Source organism: Leucopleurus acutus (genome assembly GCF_964270905.1).
Source record: "Leucopleurus acutus genome assembly, chromosome: 14".
In the NCBI taxonomy this organism is placed as follows: domain Eukaryota; kingdom Metazoa; phylum Chordata; class Mammalia; order Artiodactyla; family Delphinidae; genus Leucopleurus; species Leucopleurus acutus.
In genome coordinates this window covers 1,260,524-1,279,258 of record NC_139156.1, presented here as the reverse complement: position 1 = coordinate 1,279,258, position 18,735 = coordinate 1,260,524, and the positions used below count along the sequence as shown (strand labels likewise).

Genomic DNA, 18,735 nt, shown 5'->3' with positions numbered 1-18,735 from the left:
CTCAGGAGATAGACATGCTGTCCCCTCGGGCCTCAAAACGCACACTTAGGTGTACACAAAAACCCATGTAAAATACGGGTTTATACAAAACCCCAAACCTACTCCCTGCCCAGTTCCTGCCTCTGACATCACCAAGTCTCCACCCAGAACTTTCTCTGGGGATCGGCACCGCCACAGGGCATCCTGCAGTACCGCCCACCTCTGGACCCTGGCTCCCCGGTGCTACCTGGGCCCACGTGCCCCATGTGGGCTCGCTGTACTGTGCTGCTGACCCTAACTCCCTGCACCTGGGGGAGCAGGGGCCGTGAGCTGTTCCAATCCGTGGGTGCTCCAGTCCTTGTCGATTTCACGGTTCTACCCCAGGTGCCCCTGTGCTCTGACAGGCACCACCTGCCCCTCAACCCTGCAGCGGCCTTAAGGCGCCGGGGGCAGGAGACGGGCATCCACCCCAAGGCTGAGGACCGGGGCTCCGGGGAGGCCCTGCCCCAGCAGGCACCGCCCCGACTCCCAGACGAACGTTCTCTGTAACGCAGCAGGCACAGAACGTGCAGAACAGCCAACACCAAGTGGTTCTCATGTTGTTTTTCTCAGAGGTGGAAACTATACAGGAACACAGCAGAAATTACCAGAACGGTCTGTATCTCTATAAAAGACTCTTCACGCCCACACCCCTCCCCCCTTGATGGACAGGAGCCGAGCAGCTCCTGGGCTGGCCCCCCACCCCCACCCCGGCTCCAGGCGGCATGGCCGGGCGAGGCGAGCTATGTACAGCAGGTGGCAGGAGACCAGGGTGCCCGTCCAACCACGTGGCCCGTCGGGGGCCACCAGGAGAGCCCGCGTGCGGGCCACGTGCTTCTGTCCGCCACCGCCTGGGCGCCCCGCCCTCCGTGCCCACTGCTCTTGGCCACACCCACAGCCTCTTGTCACCACGTGCTGCTGAGAGCCGGAGGGCAGCCTCAGCGGTCAGACTGTCCAGGGAAAGTCCAGCCGGGCTGCAGCGGGAGCCGCTGGCCTGGGCCTGGGCCTGGACCCGCCGGGCCGCTCCGTGGGAAAGTCGATGCTGGGCCTCCGCCCGCCGCCGGGTCCCTCTGGAGGCCCCGAGTCTCCGGCGTGACCTGAGCTGACGCCGTGGGCAGGGGCCGCCTAGCCGCTCCCGGCCGAGGGGCAAATGGTGCCGCACACACGCAGGGCCGAGCGTGCCCCCTCGCCGTCTGCCAAGGCCTCTGCGCCCTCCCCGGGCTCAGGTGCGGGCAGGGGCTCGCTCGTGGGGTCCTGGCTCCTCTTCAGCCTGAGGGGAGACACAGGGAGGGCCTTGACGCGGCCTCGCCGGCAGCCCCGGACGCTGCTCGCTGGCCCAGGGCCTGTCCAGGGACTCCTGGAGTGGGTCCCGCAGGAACACGGACACATGCTGGGCATCTCTGCCTAGGCAGAAGCTCCTCCAGCCACACTGGCTCAACAGGGCGTGCGGGCACACGGGGCGTTCCAGCCCAGCACCCGCTGTCTGGCCGTTCGTGGCCCTCGGTCTCGGAGCGGCAGGGCTGGCGAGTCTCAGCCCATTTCCAGCCAGAAGCTAAAAGGGGGCCTAGTTTAAGCGCAGGTTCTGCGGGTCAGCAATTCTGGAACCAACCGCCTGGCCAGGTCCCATCACTACACAGCCTTGACCTCCAGGACGATGGCCACTGTCCTAAACCAGTGTCCACACGTCGTCCTGGTCACTGAGGCAGGACAGAGCACCAGCTAATCCTGCTCACTTGCCAGGCCAGAGCTCAGAGCCGCCTCCTCCAGGAAGTCCTCTGGCCTCGCCCCACTCCTCCTCCTCTCGGGCCCCACAGCACTGGGCCGCCTCCCTCCACTGTGGCAGGTGTCTTGGGTGTCTATTTGTGGCCTGTCGTATCTCCCTGCCAGCCAGCTCTGCCCTTTCTGCCCCACAGGCCTGAAGAACCGACTGAGGGGTGGGAGTTGTGACTGCAGGGGCCGCCCAGGAAGTCGTCTGCCCTCAGCTGGGCAGGTCCACCCAGCGTCTGCCCAGGAGATTCTGGCCACTGGCTGAAAGTGCCCAACGAGCCCTTCCCCCAGAAGCCTGAACAGGGACCTCCCACCCTCTCCCCCAGGGCCACTGCTCAGAGACCCCGAGGAGGGCAGGGGTCAGGCTTCCCAGCCCCGCTGATGCCACGTGGCTGCTGTGGCCAAGAAAACCGAGGCCCAATTCCCCAAAGTCCTTTCTGCCCCCATTACTGGCCCCCAGCACGCACACTCACTTTTCTCTATTAAAAATCACGAAGTCTTGCTGGATGGCATCAAGGCAGTCCTGAAGGTAGTCATTCTCCTGTTAGTCAGAAAGACACAAAGATGAGCGCACGGACCCCGCCAGGTTCCCTTGCATCCCTCAGGTGAGCTCCTGGGCACCCCTGGTCCGCTTCTGCTCCGTGGCCTCCCCCTCTCTGAGGAGCCTGCCTTTGGGCTGTTTTGGCAGCCGGAGCGCATGGGAGTTTGCATCTCCAGGTGACCCTTAGCCGGAGACAGAAGGACGCCCGGCCCCTATCTCAGGGTGGTTGCAGTGTGTGCAGAGCCAGACTCGTGTGGAAGCCACACCGGGCTTGGTTCCCTCCCCTCCCCGACACACACCAGGTCCTCCTGGTCACTTGAGCCTGGTACACAGATCCCATCTGAGGGTCTGACTCCGGGGAACCTGACTAAGAAAGTCCCCGGCAGGAGCTGTCCCAAGAAGCAGATGCTCAGCATGGGGTTCTGGAGTTGGGTCCCGCCCTGGCCAGATGCAAGGAGTGCTGAAGGGCCCTGGCGGGCGTGAGACCCCGACCACTAAGACCCTCGCCTCAGGTGTGTCGGGAGAGGGTGCAGGTGGAGGGGACGCACTGGGACTGCGGGTCAGGGTGGTCGCGCCTGGCCCCATGGGTGTGTGAGCCACGGGCTCGGGGCGGCCAAGCAGCAGCCCCAGCCGCAATGTGGAGACGCTCCATCCCGCAGCCCCGACAGGGAGCTGGAGACAGGCTGAGACAGCGGAACTTCAGAGAACGCTGGACTCACAGCCTTGAAGTTTCCTGCATCAAATGTAAGGCCCTGATAGGGAAGGAGTGGGCCTCTGGGACGTGGGAGGGGCCACCCGAGGAGATGTTCGTGGGCACGTCAACCCTGCGCCCCTGCACTCCCGAGCCCGCGGGAGGGCCTCTCGCCCGCTGGAGGAGAGTGACACCTCCACCCCAACTCCTGCGGACGACGCAGAGCTACAACCACAGCAGGCGAGACACAGCACTCGCCCGCTCAAGCCCTGCCCCCCCTGCCCTCCTCGTCACGTGCACCCCTCGCAACTGCACAGGCGCTCAGCCTGCTGGTAAGGAAGGTGTTACTCAACGAACCGGCAGGACGGGCCTGGGAGGGGCCTGGGGGTGGGGCTATGTGGCTGGACAAGGGAGAGTCTGCCCTTCCAAGGCTTGGGTCTAATTCCCCGGCAAGAGCCCCTGGCGTGTGTGGGTCCTAATACGCTGCAACGTGGAAACATGGGAAAAATGACGGCCCAGGTGAAGAGTCCAGAAGGTTCAGAACGGCCTTGGGAGAATGCCGGGGGGTGGCGGGCGCGTCAAAGTCTCAGAGGACTGGGCAGCTGGAGCGCGTCAACAGACTCAAGGATAAAGACCCTCGGACCCATCAGATGACCGTGTTCCTCTGGAGGGCCCGAAGGACACTCCTTCCAGCCAGATGACAAGGAATGAGCTGGGGGGGGGGGGGGACACGGTGCCCTGGGGAAGCTCAGTGGCGTCTGTCTTGTTCAGGAGGTTCTGCTCCAGGACCGAGCCCCCAGAGGAGGTGATGACGGGACCCAGAACAGTGGAAGCCGTAACCTCGCCTACTCAGCTGCACTAAGGGGGGTGGGACTGCCGCAACAGGCCTCCAGGTTAGAGTGGCACGCAGGGCACCCCGACCCCCAGGGATGTGGACGATGTTCGACAGATCACGGCGCTTCCAGGGGTCAGAGACGGACAGCCAGTGCTTGCACGCGCGCGCGCGCACACACACACACACACACACACACACACACACAGAGAGTAAGATCAAGGGTGCGGGAGCAGAAGGCTGGCGTCGGCCACCTTGATGGAAGGTCACAATTCTTTTTCTCATTTCCACATTGAATTCGGTTCTCAGACCTAGACCCATGGGCTGAAGGAGAGGCAGGCTCCCTGTAGGGAAGGCCCAGGCTAATTCACAGCAAGTGTACACGGCAGCCATACCCTCAGCCCTTCCCAAAGGTGCAGACTTCCCTCATGTCTGCACACAGGAGGGGGGAAACGCCCAGCCGTTTAGGTCTGTTGGAGACAGGGTCTGCGCTAACACTTGGCCCACGTCCATCTTAGCCTACCCAGTGGCTACCGCCCCCTAGCTGCTGCCTGCATAACCAAGACCGATGTATTTGGCATCTAGCAGAATTCTCAGATTAGCACCTTGACCTGTGGAGTAACAGCTATTATCATGGAAAAGCCCAGTGATAGCTCCTGAAACTCTACCCCCTCTCAACAAACCAGCCGAGACAAGAAATAGAAAACAAACCCACCCCCAGAGTGGAACAGCAGTGACAGGTGCCACTGCGAGGGACGTCTGAGGCTTTGCCTTTACCTGTGGGGACCCAAGGATGCTGCTTCCATTGTTTTCCCGTTGAATTCATGAGCCTGGCCCTGCAGAGATCAGACGGCTCGTGGCAGGAGAGGGGAACGGGGACAGATTTAACCTAGTGGTGGCCCGAGCGCCACCGCTGAGCCTGAAGCGGACGCTTTATCAGAACAGATGACGCAGCTGCTGGTGTGTGGCGTGCAGCCACTGACCGGACACACACATTCTTTCCGATCCCATCGGCAAAGAGGGCTGGTATTTTGCATTCACCTAGGACTAACACAGTATAAAGCCAGCCCCCAGTTATGATGGTTCGGCAAACGACTTTTTGACTTTACAGTGGTGTGAAAGTGATATCAGATAGTAGAAACCGTACTTCAAATTCTGAACTTTGATCTCTTCCCGGGCTAGCGATATGCGGTCCGATCCTCTCCTGTGATGCTGGCCAGGGGCTCCAGCTCAGCCCCACGACCACAGGGACCCAGACAGCCATGCTCAGCCCCACGACCGCAGGGACCCAGACAGCCATTCTGGTTTTCATGTTCAGTACAGCATTTTGATCATTTACATGAGACAGTCAACACTTTATTATAAAATAGACTCTGTGTTAGACGATTCTGCCCGGAGTGTTCTAAGCACGTATAAGGCAGGCCGGACTAAGCTACGATGTTTGGTAGGTGGGGGATTGTAAATGCATATTGACTTATGATATTTTCAACTTACAATGGGTCCGTCAACCCTGGCTCAGTGCTGATGATAAACGGACAGGTGCACAAACTCCGGCCGGAGCCAGTTCTGGACCGGAAGCTCAGGCCACTCAGGGCTGAGGGCCGAGGTCACGCCAGGAGGTGAGCCCCTGATGCATGCAGACCAGAAGAGATACCATCTGAGGGTGAGGAGGTGCTAGAGTGGGGATGGGGGATGGAGAGACGCTGTCCGCGGCCTGGGGGTTGGCGGGGGGAGGGGCTGCGGTTCATCTCACCCTTCCGCACCCAGGTTCTCCAAGGACAAGAGACACTCCTGCCCAAGGAGCCGCTCGGAGGGTCTGGGCAGTGATAGAGGCAGACGGTGTGCACAGTGACGTGCCCCAGGGACCCTCCTTCCCGAGCCACGGGCTGTGCTGTCAGCAGGGAGCTGGGGCTGCGCTGCGCACCCCGTCCGGCTCCGGTGCCTTTCCTTGCAGTGGCACATGCGTGTGGTCCAGCGACCTGCCGTGGGCTTTTGGACCCTTTGCCGCACAGAGTCAGGAAGCCACGGAAATGTCTATCCCTCTGGGGCCTTTCGCTGACTGGGTGCCGGGCGCAGGGGCAGGAAAGGCCGCTTCCCCAGACCGTAACCCGCACTCAGGTCCCTGAAGGGCAGGCTGCTCTCCGAGGACGCTGCCTGAAACCCAGACTTGCTGCCCCCCACCCCGACTGCATGAGTGGCTGTTCCGGGCGCCCTGCCTGAGTCAATCCATGCACACGATCCTCGGGGTAGACATCCACGGGCCCTATCGATGCTGATACACACAGCGTCTGACCCCAGGTGTCACCAAGGTGGGGAGTGACGAAGGGCCTGGGCATGGGGACCAGGCACCAATCCCTAACTTTGTCACAAATGACCCGTTGAGCAACGTAGATGTAATTCCCAAACCCCTCAGGATGCCCCGGAAATGCCAGGGACCCAGAGTAGCCGAACCGTCTCGAAAAGGAACAGGTTGGAGGACTCACACTTACTTCCTGACCTCAGAACTCACCAGAGAGCTCTAATTGTCAAGTCAGTGTGGCACCAGCAGGACAGACACACAGCTCAGCGAACTAGAACGGCAAGTCCATAAGTAAACCCCTACATCCACTCCATAAATAAACCCCTACCTTCACGGTCAATTAATTTTTGAAAATGATGCCAAACAATTCAACGGAAGAAAGAAGAGCTCTTTCAACAAACAGCGCTTGGACGACTGCACGTCCACAGGCAAAAAAATCAGGTTGGACCCTACCTGACACTATCCATAAAACTAACTCGAAGCGGATCCTACACCCAAACTGTAAGAGAAAGAACATAAAACACTTAGAAGAAAACACAGGAGTACCTCTTTGTGACCTTAGGTGAGGCAGTGGTTTCTTAGAAATGACACCAAAAGCATGAATGAACAAAGAGGAAACAGATACGTGGGACTTAATCAAAACCAGACTTCCGCTGCAGATGGTGTCAACCAGAAGAAAGAAAACCCACAGGACTTCCCTGGTGGCGCGGTGGTTAAGAATCCGCCTGCTATTGCAGGGGACACAGGTCTGAGCCCTGGTCTGGGAAGCTCCCACATGCCGTGGAGCAACTAAGCCCGTGCACCACAACTACTGAGCCTGTGCTCTAGAGCCCGTGAGCCACAGCTACTGAAACCCACACACCTACAGCCCGTGCTCCGCAACAAGAGAAGCCACCACAATGAGAAGCCCACGCACCGCAACAAAGAGTAGCTCCCGCTCGCTGCAACTAGAGGAAGCCCGCGCGCAGCAACGAAGACCCAGTGCAGCCAAAAGTCAACAAATTAATTAATAAATTTATTTTTTAAAAAAGAAAGAAAACCCACAGACTAGAAGAAAATCTTTACAAATCGTCTGTCTAAGGCACTTGTGTGCAGAATATGTAAATAAATAACTCTTATCGATCAATAATAAAAAACAGAAATAAGAAATGTAACTTCAGCTCTTTCATATAAAGAACTCAAAGCCATCACTCCCACCCCGATAGCAAGAACAAAGTCAGACCAACAGGAAATCAAGGACAGCTCCACACCTGCAGTGCCCCTGCTGGCACCAGGGGCTGCCATCAGGGGAGGGGATGGGAGCCCACCCACCTTCTCACTGAGAAATTGAGGCTTCCAGGGAAGACCCCATCCTGGCCTTTCACCGCAGTGAGAAGAGGCTGACACCCATCTCTCTGCCCAGGACCCAGGCCGGGGGCAGCACAGGCCCCCCAGGTGTGAGAGGCTGCATCCCAGGACATCCCCACAGGCTCGGCCGGGTCCGGGGGCTGGGGGACTGCCGAGCGCATACAGTGTCCCCGCTGTGACCACCACCATCCACACCCGCAGCCCTAGTTGTGTTGTGAACGCTGGCCATGCCCCAGGGACGGGTCCAGGCTGGATCCCCTGCTCCCTGGGAACGCCCCCCACTTCCAAGAGCAGCTGACCTGGGGCAGGATGGGGGCTTTGACAGGTTAAACCATGTCCCCCAGGGTGGGGTCCTGGCCCCATTTCCTCAGAATGTGAAACGACGTCCCTGCAGATGCCACCAGTCAAGTAAAGGGCAGGTCACCTGCACTACGCATCCTACCCAGTGTCACTGGTGTCCTTGTGCGAAGAGGAGGCAGAGACACCCACACGCATGTGCACACACATGCATATGCACGCGTGCACACGCACACACATGCACTCACACGTACGTGCATGCACGCACGCGCACATGCAGCCTGCATGCGCACACATGCACGCGCACACATGCACACACACGCGTATGCACGCACACGCATGCACAAAAGCGTGCGTGCACGCACGCACACAGGTGGCCCCGTGACCACGGGGGCAGAGCCTGGCCCTACGCAGCCACAGCAGAGCTGGGTGAGGCAGGAGGCACCCTCATACCCCGACGGCCAGTGCCCGCCCTGCAGAGGAGGGAGCAAAGGGCAGGCAGGAGCAGCTGGGCTGGGCGTGGGGCCCAAGCTCACCGACTGGGAGCTGTCCCTGCTGCTGTCCCGCGACCTGTTCTTGGCCAGGCGCTTCTTCTTCTTGTGCAGCGGCCGCGACTCCAGGATCATCTCCTCCAGCTCGAAGGTGGGGTCGCAGTGCAGGCGGCCTTTCTGTGGAGGACGGTGCTGAGCCCGGCGCCCGGCCACCCTCGCCCGCCCCGTCCACCCTGGGCCTGCAGGCTTACGTTGGGCACGAAGCCGGGCTCCACCTTCTTCTCACTCAGCTCGGTCCACAGCACATCGGCCAGCGCGGGGGCCGCCTGCATGTCCTGCAGGCTGGACACGCGGTGCTTGGGGTTCACGGTGAGCAGCTGGAACAAGGCCCCGGTCAGCCTGCCCCGGGCCCAGGTCTGTCCGGCGCTCACCGGCCCCGGTGCAGGTCTCCCCGGAGGCATCACCAGGCAGCAGCTGCAGCCTGGCTCACTGCCCTCCCACTTGGAGCCCGACAGGATGGTGGCTGTCACGGCCCCAGGAGGCCCCAGGGCAGCCGTGCGTGCGTGGCCAGCATCAAGCCATCGCCTTTTCCGGGGGAACCAGCAGAGACCCAGTCCAAGGCTCCCCAGCCTGGTGTGTGGACCCTCCTCACCCCCGGCCTGGGCCCGCGGTGGCCGAGGTCCCGCCACGTGAGCCACCTGGCTGCTGTGGGCACAGCTGCGCGGGGCGAAGGCTGTGTTAAGAGCCCCTCTCGGGGGCTGGGGGAGGGCCTCTAGCTGCTTGGCTACACTTCCAGGGCCAAAGGTCTCCGGGCAGGGGCCAGGACCTGCCCGGCAGGACCCCGGGGCCAGGAGACGGGAGCTGGGGGTGAGCCGGGCCACAAATGCCCAGCGCGCCCTCCCTCACCCATCCTGACCCAGCTTCGGCGCCCCAGTGTGCTTGACGGATGGCTCTCCGAGTGGGGAGCTGGCTGGCCAGCCGAGGAGCGGCTCCCCGGCCTGGGCCCGGACCCCAGGGCAGGCACTCCGGTGGTGACGCCGCAGCCCCAGGCCCCCACCAGGCTGAGGCCCCCGGGCCGCTGCTGACTCGCGCTCAGGACCTGGGACGCGCGGGCGTTCTGGGGTTTTCTCTGCTTGCTCCCCGCGGGGCGCTGGCCAGGCCAATGACTGCCCACCTCCAGCAGGAGGCATGGGGCAGGGGGACCAGAGCAGGGCGGCCCCGGCACCCAGCCCCACACACCCTCCCTCCAACACACACGACGGGGTGACCGGCCCTGAGCCTGGGCATCTGTGACGCGCAACCAGGTCGTGAGGATTAAATTCAGATGCACCAGTGCTCACGTGGGCCGAGCTGTTACAGCAGGACAAGGAGCGGGTGACCGCTGGAAGCCCGGCCGGCGAGGGACACAAGTCGCAGAAGGCGCGAACCAGATGCCTTCTCCGGGCCAGGGCCTCCAGGCTGCCCACCCTCGGGACAGGATGCCCGTCGATCCCCACGTGTCCGGCCGGGCCTGCGCTCCAGGCAGGGCCGGGAGGGGCGGCTCACCTTCCGCAGCAGGGCCACCATCTCCTTGGACCAGGTGGGCACGTACTGGACGCTCACGGTGCTGAACAGCTGCACCAGGGACTCCGCGGTGTTGCCCGAGTGGATGTCGTAGGGCCTCTGGGCAGCAGAGGCAGAGCTGCAGCAGGCGCCTCCCCGAACCCAGGGCCACCCGAGGTGCGCCTACATGCCCCCAGCCCCTGGTGCAGGCCCAGGGAAGAGCCCAGGAGGCCAAGCCTGCAGTGCAGCCGGGGAGGTGACCCGAGAGGCTGCCAGCAGGCTGGGAAAGACGCACAGGGCGCCTGGGCCTGGCGGACCAGCTGCAGAGGGCAGAGGGGGCTGCCTTGCCTAGGGCCTTCTCCAGGGCAAGTCCTCGGAGGCCCCGACGAGGAGGTGGGAAGGGCAGATGGTGACCTGACGAGGCCCCCAGCCTCCGGGGCTCCAGCGCTGGCTGGGCCGCGGCAGCTGCGGGGATAGCACAGGGGCCCACCCGCACACGAGCCTCACGGGAAGTCCCGAGGCGGCAGCCCTGCTGGACGGTTCTCTGCCTGCCCCCAGCCCCCTCCAGCGTGCAGCCTCGCTGACGGAAAGCACGGACCGCCCTGAGCACCTGGGGGTGGGGGCAGCCTCACCCCTTTGGGAGCTGGGGCCACCCCGGGGGGACACAGCTAGCTCGGGGTCTGGGGACTGAGCCCGCGGGCCGCAGGAGCTCCGTACCCATCCACGCAGCAGTTCGTAGGCCATCACCCCCACCGACCACCAGTCCACCTCGAAGGAGTAGCCAGTCCCACCGTTGACAAAAGACTGGAAGATCTCCGGAGCTTTCCAGGGAGGGAAGGAGGAGCTGAGCATCCCTGACCGCAGGGCCTGTGACCCCAGCCCTGGTGACCGCAGGGCCCATGACCCCCAGCCTCGGTGACCACAGGGCCCGTGACCCCAGCCCCGGTGACCGCAGGGCCCGTGACCCCAGCCCCGGTGACCGCAGGGCCCGTGACCCCAGCACCGGTGACCGCAGGGCCCGTGACCCCAGCCCCGGTGACCGTAGGGCCCGTGACCCCAGCCTCGGTGACCGCAGGGCCCGTGACCCCAGCCTCGGTGACCGCAGGGCCCGTGACCCCAGCCTCGGTGACTACAGGGCCCGTGACCCCAGCCCCGGTGACCGCAGGGCCCGTGACCCCAGCCCCGGTGACCACAGGGCCCGTGACCCCAGCCCCGGTGTCCGCAGGACCCGTGACCCCAGCCTCGGTGACTACAGGGCCCGTGACCCCAGCCCCGGTAACCTCAGGGCCCGTGACCGCAGGCCCAGAGACCAGGCTGCCGCTGGAGCTGGACTAGGAAGCTGCCCTCGGCGGTCAGTCCGTCCTTCCCCACTGACCGCCTGGTTCAAATCCCGGTCCCATAGCCTGACGAGGGCGGTGGGCTATCTCATTATCAGACCCACAATACACGCCCGTCACTCAGATTCTTCTGCACGGATCAGGCCTGGCTGTTCTTAGCCTGACCGTCCCCTGTTGCTGTGCCTTTAGGTCAGTGACCCGACCGCACCAGCCACAGGCCAGGGGAGGAGACCGGCCGGCAGGCTGGCGGGGCCGCAGGCTGGGAGGGGCGAGCCTCACCCATGTACGGCTTGGTCCCGGCCAGCGCAGTCGCCCTCTCGCCATCCTTTATGATGGTGGCGATGTTGAAGTCAGTCAGGTGCGCGTGTCCTGCGAGGAGAGAGGACAGCGTGACTGTCCCAAGGGGATGTGTCCTGCGGGCAGGGGCGCACACCCTCCGCGGCTTTGGGCTCACACGCCTAGGCTCACCTCGCTCATCCAGGAGGATGTTATCGGGCTTCACGTCTCTGTAGAAAGAGCAGGAAGCAGGGAGATGAGTCCAAAGATTCCGGCAGGGCTGGGGGTTCCCACGAGCTGGGTCCTAAGACCCCCTCCCCACCTGGCAGCACCCTGGCAGAGCTAGGTGCACCCAGCCCTTCACCTCCTGAGGCCAGACGGCGGGGAGAATGCCCAGCACTGGACGCCGAGGGGCACCGAAGCCCCCAGAGGATGAAAGCAGAACCCCCTCGCCTGGACCCCCGAGGCGGGGCCCTCTCCCAGAGCCCCGCAGCTGCGCAGAATTGTCAACTGGGGGTCTGTGGCTCCACCAGCTGGCCTCAGGCCTCGCCTTCCCAACCTCTCGGCACTCAGTAAACGTTCGGTCCTGCACCGTGACCAGGTAACAGAATCCCACAGGCAGAAACGCAGAATCACGTCTACTTCACTTTCTACCACGTGGGATTTTGTGTTTTATCCTGTGGCAGTTTCATCTTTCTCATTTCATCTGCCTTCAGATGCTAAAATTAGTTTGAATGTTAAAATGTTAAAATTAGCTTGCATTTGCCAAAGACATGGCAGATGGGCACAAGGGCACCTGCTGGGCGGGGGCAGGGATACTGCAGTTGAACAGACCAGGTGAAGCCCCCCTCCCCACCCCATGAAGGCCACCAGCCCTTGTGCCCAGCCTCAGCTGGGGATGCTCAGACAGGACCCACCCCAGGCGGCCACCATACGTGCAGCCACGGAGCTGGCCTCAGAGCCAGGCAGACGGGCCCGGTGCCACACCTGGGGCAGGGCTGCGGGTAAGGGCAGGGCAGAGCACACAGGAGCCCATCTGGGTCCTGCTGGAGGGCGGCACCCGCCCCGTCAGGTGTGCACACACCTGTGGATGATGTGCTGACTGCGCAGGTAGTCAAGGGCCAGTGCCGTCTCACAAACGTATAGCCTCACGGTGTCCTCAGAGAACTGGACGTTCTGCTGCAAGTGGTAGCGCAGGTCTCCCCCCGGCAGCAGGTCCACCACCATGAACATGTCCTCCTCGTCCTGGAAGGAGTACCTGTGGGCACCGTGGGAGGACCTGGCATGCGCACGGCTGGGGGACCAGAGTCACAGCTCCTGCCACACCTATAAGAGCCCTGGCCCCAAGGCCACCCCCCACCAGGCACCCCCAGGAGAGGGGCCCTGCCCAAGGAGCCACCTGGAGCCAGAGCCCTCAGGAAAGACAGAGAGGCCTATCCCCATGGGAGGTGCCCAGCTGGGACAGAGATGCCCATGGCTGACTGATGGAGAGTGGAACACTGCACTGTCTCTGGGCCATTTTTCTGATGCCCTGGTTTCCTCTTCTCCAAAAAGGGGATAAGGAGGGTTGTTAAAGAAGAAATTGAGACAGTGAGGAGAAATGCTCAGGTAGGGCTGGGCAAGGGACCAGCTTCTAACAGCCGGCAGCTGTAGTGACTGTGGTGGTGATGGTGGTGATGGTGGTGACGGTGGTGATGGTGGTGACAGTAGTGACAGTGGTGACGGTGATGATGGTGGTGACGGTGGTGACAGTGGTGATGATGATGATGGTGGTGATGGTAGTGATGGTGGTGATGACGGTGGTGATGGTGGTGGCAGTGGTGACGGTGACAGTGATGACGGTGGTGACGGTGGTGATGGTGATGATGATGGTGGTGATGGTAGTGATGGTGGTGATGACGGTGGTGATGGTGGTGGCAGTGGTGACGGTGATGGTGATCATGGTGGTGGTGGTGACGGTGGTAACGGTGATGATGGTGATGGTGGTGACGGTGGTGATGGTGATGGTGGCGACGGTGATGATGGTGATGGTGGTGACGGTGGTGATGGTGGTGATGATGATGGTGGTGACAGTGGTGACGGTGGTGATGGTGGTGACGGTGACGGTGGTGACGGTGATGATGGTGGTGATGGTGACGGTGATGATGGTGATGGTGGTGGTGACGGTGATGGTGATGGTGACGGTGACAGTGATGACGGTGGTGACGGTGGTGATGGTGATGATGGTGGTGATGGTAGTGATTGTGGTGATGACGGTGGTGATGGTGGTGGCAGTGGTGACGGTGATGGTGATCATGGTGGTGACGGTGATGATGGTGACGGTGGTGACGGTGGTGACAGTGATGATGGTGGTGATGGTGATGATGGTGACGGTGGTGATGGTGATGATGGTGGTGGTGATGGTGGTGATGACGGTGGTTACGGTGGTGACTGGTGACGTGATGGTGGTGATGGTGATGGTGGTGGTGACGGTGGTGACGGTGATGATGGTGGTGATGACGGTGGTGACGGTGGTGACTGGTGACGGTGGTGATGGTGGTGATGGTGATGGTGGTGGTGACGGTGGTGATGGTGATGATGGTGGTGATGGTGGTGACGGTGATGATGGTGATGGTGGTGGTGACGGTGGTGACGGTGGTGACAGTGGTGATGGTGGTGACGGTGGTGATGTTGAGGATGGTTTTGGGGATGAAGGTGATAAAGAAGAAGACAGTGGTGAGATGATGAAGATGGTGGCAGTAGGAAAACAATGGTTTAAGGACCTCCGTCCACTTTGTAATCTCTTCTGTGAGCTCTCAGATAATCAGCTGGCTCTTGTCTCAAGAGTAAAGTTACAAAGAATTAAGTTTTCATGTCATGTTCCTCCCTCTTCCCCCCAGAAGCCACACTGGTCTCATTCTAGGGGCTCGCAGGACTCCAGGGAGAGCGGAAGGGGTTGAGCTCACTGCAGCTCCCCCACCCCTCAGCTGGTCTTGGTGCCCAGTCTGTGGAGGAAACTCAGGTTTAGGCGCTAAAAGCCTCCCTCCCGGACTTCAGTGCCAGAAACTTCATGTGTCACAGGCATCCTCTGTGGGGAAGTCCGGGCTTCCTGCAGGCCAGGAAGCCCTGCGTCAGTGCCATGTGTGTGTGCGTGTGTGTGTGTGTGTGTGTTGTGTGTATGTGTGTGTGTATGTGTGGACACCTAGTCCGGGCTTCCTGCAGGCCAGAAAGCCCTGTGTTAGTGCCATGTGTGTATGCGCGCGTGTGTGTGTGTGTGTGTGTGTGTGTATGTGTGGACACCTCCCAGGGCACTGGGAGGCGAGGGGGGAGAGAGGGGAGGGGAGGGGGAGGGTGCCCGGGGCAGGAGAAGGGCTCCACCCCCGCCAGCTCACCACAGGTTCACCAGGAAGACGTGCTCGATCTCCTGCAGGATCTCCAGCTCCCGGAACACATTGCGGACCTCACCCCGCTCAATGCACTGCTGCTTGTTCATGTACTTCATCGCGTACATCTTCTCCGTGTCCCGCTTCTGCACGATGCACACCTGGGGGCAGAGAGCATGTCAGCACCGCTGCTGGGACGCGTACCGCGGCCGTAACAACACTGAAATGACCGGATTTCACGTCCTTGGCGGGAATAAGTCTCCTGTGCAGACTGAAGCCGGGGGGACCCGGCCTGAGAGCACAGATGCCAGGGGTGGCTAGGCCTGCGTGGTGCCCGCGCCCCTCACGGGCCGAGACCTGGGCTCCCCCTTCCCAGGGCTTGGGGCAGTGACTGGTTCGGAGGGTTGATGGGGCATGAACGAGAGGACCCCCCGCTTGGTGCCCTGCACCCAGGGAGCCCAGAAGCAAGAGCTGCTGCTCCCACCAAGCACAGGCCACCGTCCCCATCACAACAGGGACGCTCTCAGATAGTGGGGCCCTTGCACAGCTCAAATCCCAACCCTCTGAGCAGCGAGCTGCAATGTCAGTAAGCAGTGTCGACACTGCCAACACGGGGCTAACTGCTTGCAGAGAGACCAGGATGCAGAGGGGAGTGAGAAGCACAGAATGAGGAGAAACTCGGCCTGGGGTCCCTCGTGGCCAAGGAGCATCAGTCAGAACCCGGACAAAGGAAACCAGGGCCAAAGAACAAAATACTGGGCTGCAGTACCAGTGCCACGCCCCCCATTCAAGTGGAGACACCATCCCCCCAAGACAGGTAACCCCAAGCCATTTCCCACAGGCTTCAGTCTCCAGATCTTCAAGGAGTGACAGCCAGAGACCCGGAGGAAGTGGAAAATCCTGGAGCTCCAGATGGGTGGGGGACGGTCCCAGATGCCTCACCCAAAGGCAGGTGGCTTGGCACTGATCAGACATCTCAACGGGCACCAGATCTTGGGCCAAACCTGCTAGATCCAACCCTTTGGTGAAACCCACGTCCCTCACGCAGGAACGCATCTTAGAAACGCAGTGACTTTTCCAAAGATGTTCTTCCCAGGTGAACAAACTGTATAACACACTTTCAAACCACCTTAACATCCAACATCCTTATGGACATGGGCAAGTAAGAGCAATGAAATATCACACAGCCACTGGAATAATATTTATAAATACTTTTAATGACGTGTGACGACTTAAAAAACGCCAAGGGGAAAGGTCAAGCTACATTATTCAATGCAAACAGTGTAGAAATGACACACCCATATAGACAGAAGCCAGACCTGCTCGGGCAAACAGAGCAGCCCCGCTGGGGCTGGGGGCAGGGCACGCCGAGCCCCTCCCTGGCTTTCGTTCCTGCAGCGTCATCGTGGCGCCATCTGCTGGCAGACGCCCGAGGCCCAGGCGCACCCATGTGGTGAGACAGCCAGAGTCCTGCACACCCACGTCTACCGGCTACAGTGACCCTCACGGGCACAGCTGCGGTTTCGAGGTGACTCCACGCTCAGCCCCGCGCTGCCCGCAGGCCGTGTCAGGAGCCCCAAGAGGCAGAGCTCACAGGGGACGCCCACGGGCACAGAGGGGGCATCTTTCATGGCTGAGCTCGGCACACCCCGAGCCCACACTGCCCCACCTCGAACCCAGGGGCACAAACCCCACCAGGGGCTGCGACGGCCACCCAGATGCCCAGGAAGCCCTGCCTGAAGCTGCGTCACGTGGGCCGACGCCCCAGGAAGACCCCACCCCGGGGACTGGAGGGGTGGGGCTGGGGTGCCGGCCTGAGACCCACATCGCTTCAGGCCTCCAACGACGCCCACCTGGTCTCGAAGCTGTGAAACCACGCGGCCCCGCCGGCGACAGGGCGCGTGCAGAAGGGAGCCCTGGACTGTGGGTGGGCAAGGGCAGCTCTGATGTCCCCCCAGCTTCTCTCCCCAGCCAGAGGGCCCTGCCTCCCGGGCCTGTCCCTCCCCTCAGGCCTGTCCACTCTGACTGGCTGGCCGGTGGCCTCTGAACTTGGCTGACCCTCCGTTTCTCCATGTGGCTCGCGAGCTTGTGAGGGGTCAGTGAGGACGGTGGGTAACAGGCTTCTGCCAACTGGTTGTGGTCAAGGGCAAGTCCGGGCCTTGTGTGCACGAGTCCACCCAGGGCCGTGTTCCCTGCTGTGACCAGCTAAACGATGGGCCCCACGGATGTCCACATCCTCGTCCCCAGACTTTGTGGGCATGTGACGTCACCTGCAAAAAGGACGCTGCAGGTATGGTTAAGCTGGTGATGTCGAGGCGGGAGGCGGTCCTGGCAGGTGCAGGCAGCCCTAATCGTAATCACAGGGTCCTCGCGGGGGCGGCGGGGGCAGAGCGGAGACAGAAGAGGGTCTTGCTCGGCTCTGGCCCCACAACGGAACGCCACAGGCTGCGCAGCTCAAACAACAGGTGTTTCTCTCATGTATTCCGTGGAGGCTGGACGTCCGAGGTCAGGGTGCTTCCTGGCTCGCAGGTGGCGCCTCTCACCGTGTCCTCGCGTGGCCTCGCACGGTGACATCGCGTAGAGAGTGAGCCAGCTCTGGCCTCTTGTTCTTACAAGGACTCCATTCCCATCATGGGGGCCCCTCCCTCACGACCTCATCCAACCATCACAAACACCATCACCCTGGGGGCTGGGCTGCAACGTGGATCTGGGGATCCAGGCCACGCAGAAGGAAACGTGACACCTGGAGGGGCTGCAGCTCTGGGAGGAGGGCTGAGGCAAAGGACAGACTCTCCCCTCCAGCCTCTGAGGGAGCACCGCCCTGCGGGCCCCTTGATCCTAGCCCAGTTAGACTGAGGCCAGGGCTCTGGCCTTCAGAAGCATGAGAATAAATGTGTGCTGTCTTCAGTCACTCAGTGTGTGGTCACTCGTTACAGCAACCCCAGGAAACAAATGTAGCCACTCAGCCCTCAGATGCCCTGAGGGACCCGGACGAGGGTCGGTGTCACTGCCATGGAACACTGCTTTCCAAGCTGCCAGGGCTGCTCGGGGCCGTAACGGGCAACCTGTCACTGAGTACGCCAGGCCCTGTTGGACAGAGACTGGCCAGGAGAGAAGCCAGGGCAGGTGGCCACACTGCAAAGCCCCTAAAGGCCACGCATTTTAGGACAGTGAGCCTTTCTGAATCTTTCCTCTCATTTCAGCAAAACGGCCCCCAGGTTGCCCTGGGATGGCCAGAGCACTCTCCCCAGCTGGCTGCCCTGGGCGTTGGGGACGCACACCCAGAACCTTCCAAGCTGCCCGGGGACAGCACGGGCTTGACTTAATGTACTTTCGTGCGTCTCCATGTGCCCGGTCCTGGCCGGAGAATGTCACCCAGAAATGCAGACTGACGAAGGGGAGCCAGAGACCCGGTCCTGGGCGGCTACGTAACTATGTTTGGTAAAGTGCAATTACACCAGTTAAAAGCCTGTCACATCTGCTCTCCAAATGCCTTCTCAGGACTTCTGAGCCTGTGGCAGGGTTGGGGTGAGGCACTAGACTTCTCCTCCGCTGCCCCCCAGCCAAAGATCCAAGGGGCCGAGAAGGAAGCGGCCGGCAGGGCCCCAGAGGGGCAGGTGGGCTGCCCCACGGGGGCTCCTGGCCGAGGTCACGGGAGAAGAACCGCAGAGCTTCTGCACAGGCCGTGGGGCACATTCCATGGCTGTCAGCCTGGCTGAGTCCCTTGGGAGCGCTGAAGGCCAGTGCCTGCCCCTGGGGCTGCCCCCAAGCTCCGCACGATTCCATCGCTCAGCAGGAAGAACAGCCCTGCCTACCTCAGCTGCAGGGAAAGGCCCTCGAGCCCTTTTAAGTGTGAAACTTCAGCCTTCTTCCCACCCTTGGCCTGGAGCTGGGAGACCGGGCTGATGGGTGCTACCTTTGTAGGCTGCCAATCT

At 61.6% G+C, this 18,735-nt stretch overlaps 1 protein-coding gene across 1 annotated transcript in view; it reads right to left on the bottom strand.

Annotated features, from left to right (window-relative positions):
- Nucleotides 1–1,143: 1,143 nt before the first annotated feature.
- STK32C (serine/threonine kinase 32C) overlaps nt 1,144–18,735 on the bottom strand; it is a gene marked incomplete at both ends in the record, with an annotated part of 80,645 nt that continues 63,053 nt past the window's right edge. The window contains 10 exons of the mRNA XM_082854608.1: nt 1,144–1,288; nt 2,259–2,326; nt 8,329–8,460; nt 8,535–8,660; nt 9,829–9,945; nt 10,543–10,646; nt 11,442–11,531; nt 11,631–11,668; nt 12,523–12,696; nt 14,810–14,961. Of these exons, the coding sequence (XP_082710734.1) occupies nt 1,144–1,288; nt 2,259–2,326; nt 8,329–8,460; nt 8,535–8,660; nt 9,829–9,945; nt 10,543–10,646; nt 11,442–11,531; nt 11,631–11,668; nt 12,523–12,696; nt 14,810–14,961 (1,146 nt within the window). The remainder of the gene's footprint in view (nt 1,289–2,258; nt 2,327–8,328; nt 8,461–8,534; nt 8,661–9,828; nt 9,946–10,542; nt 10,647–11,441; nt 11,532–11,630; nt 11,669–12,522; nt 12,697–14,809; nt 14,962–18,735) is intronic.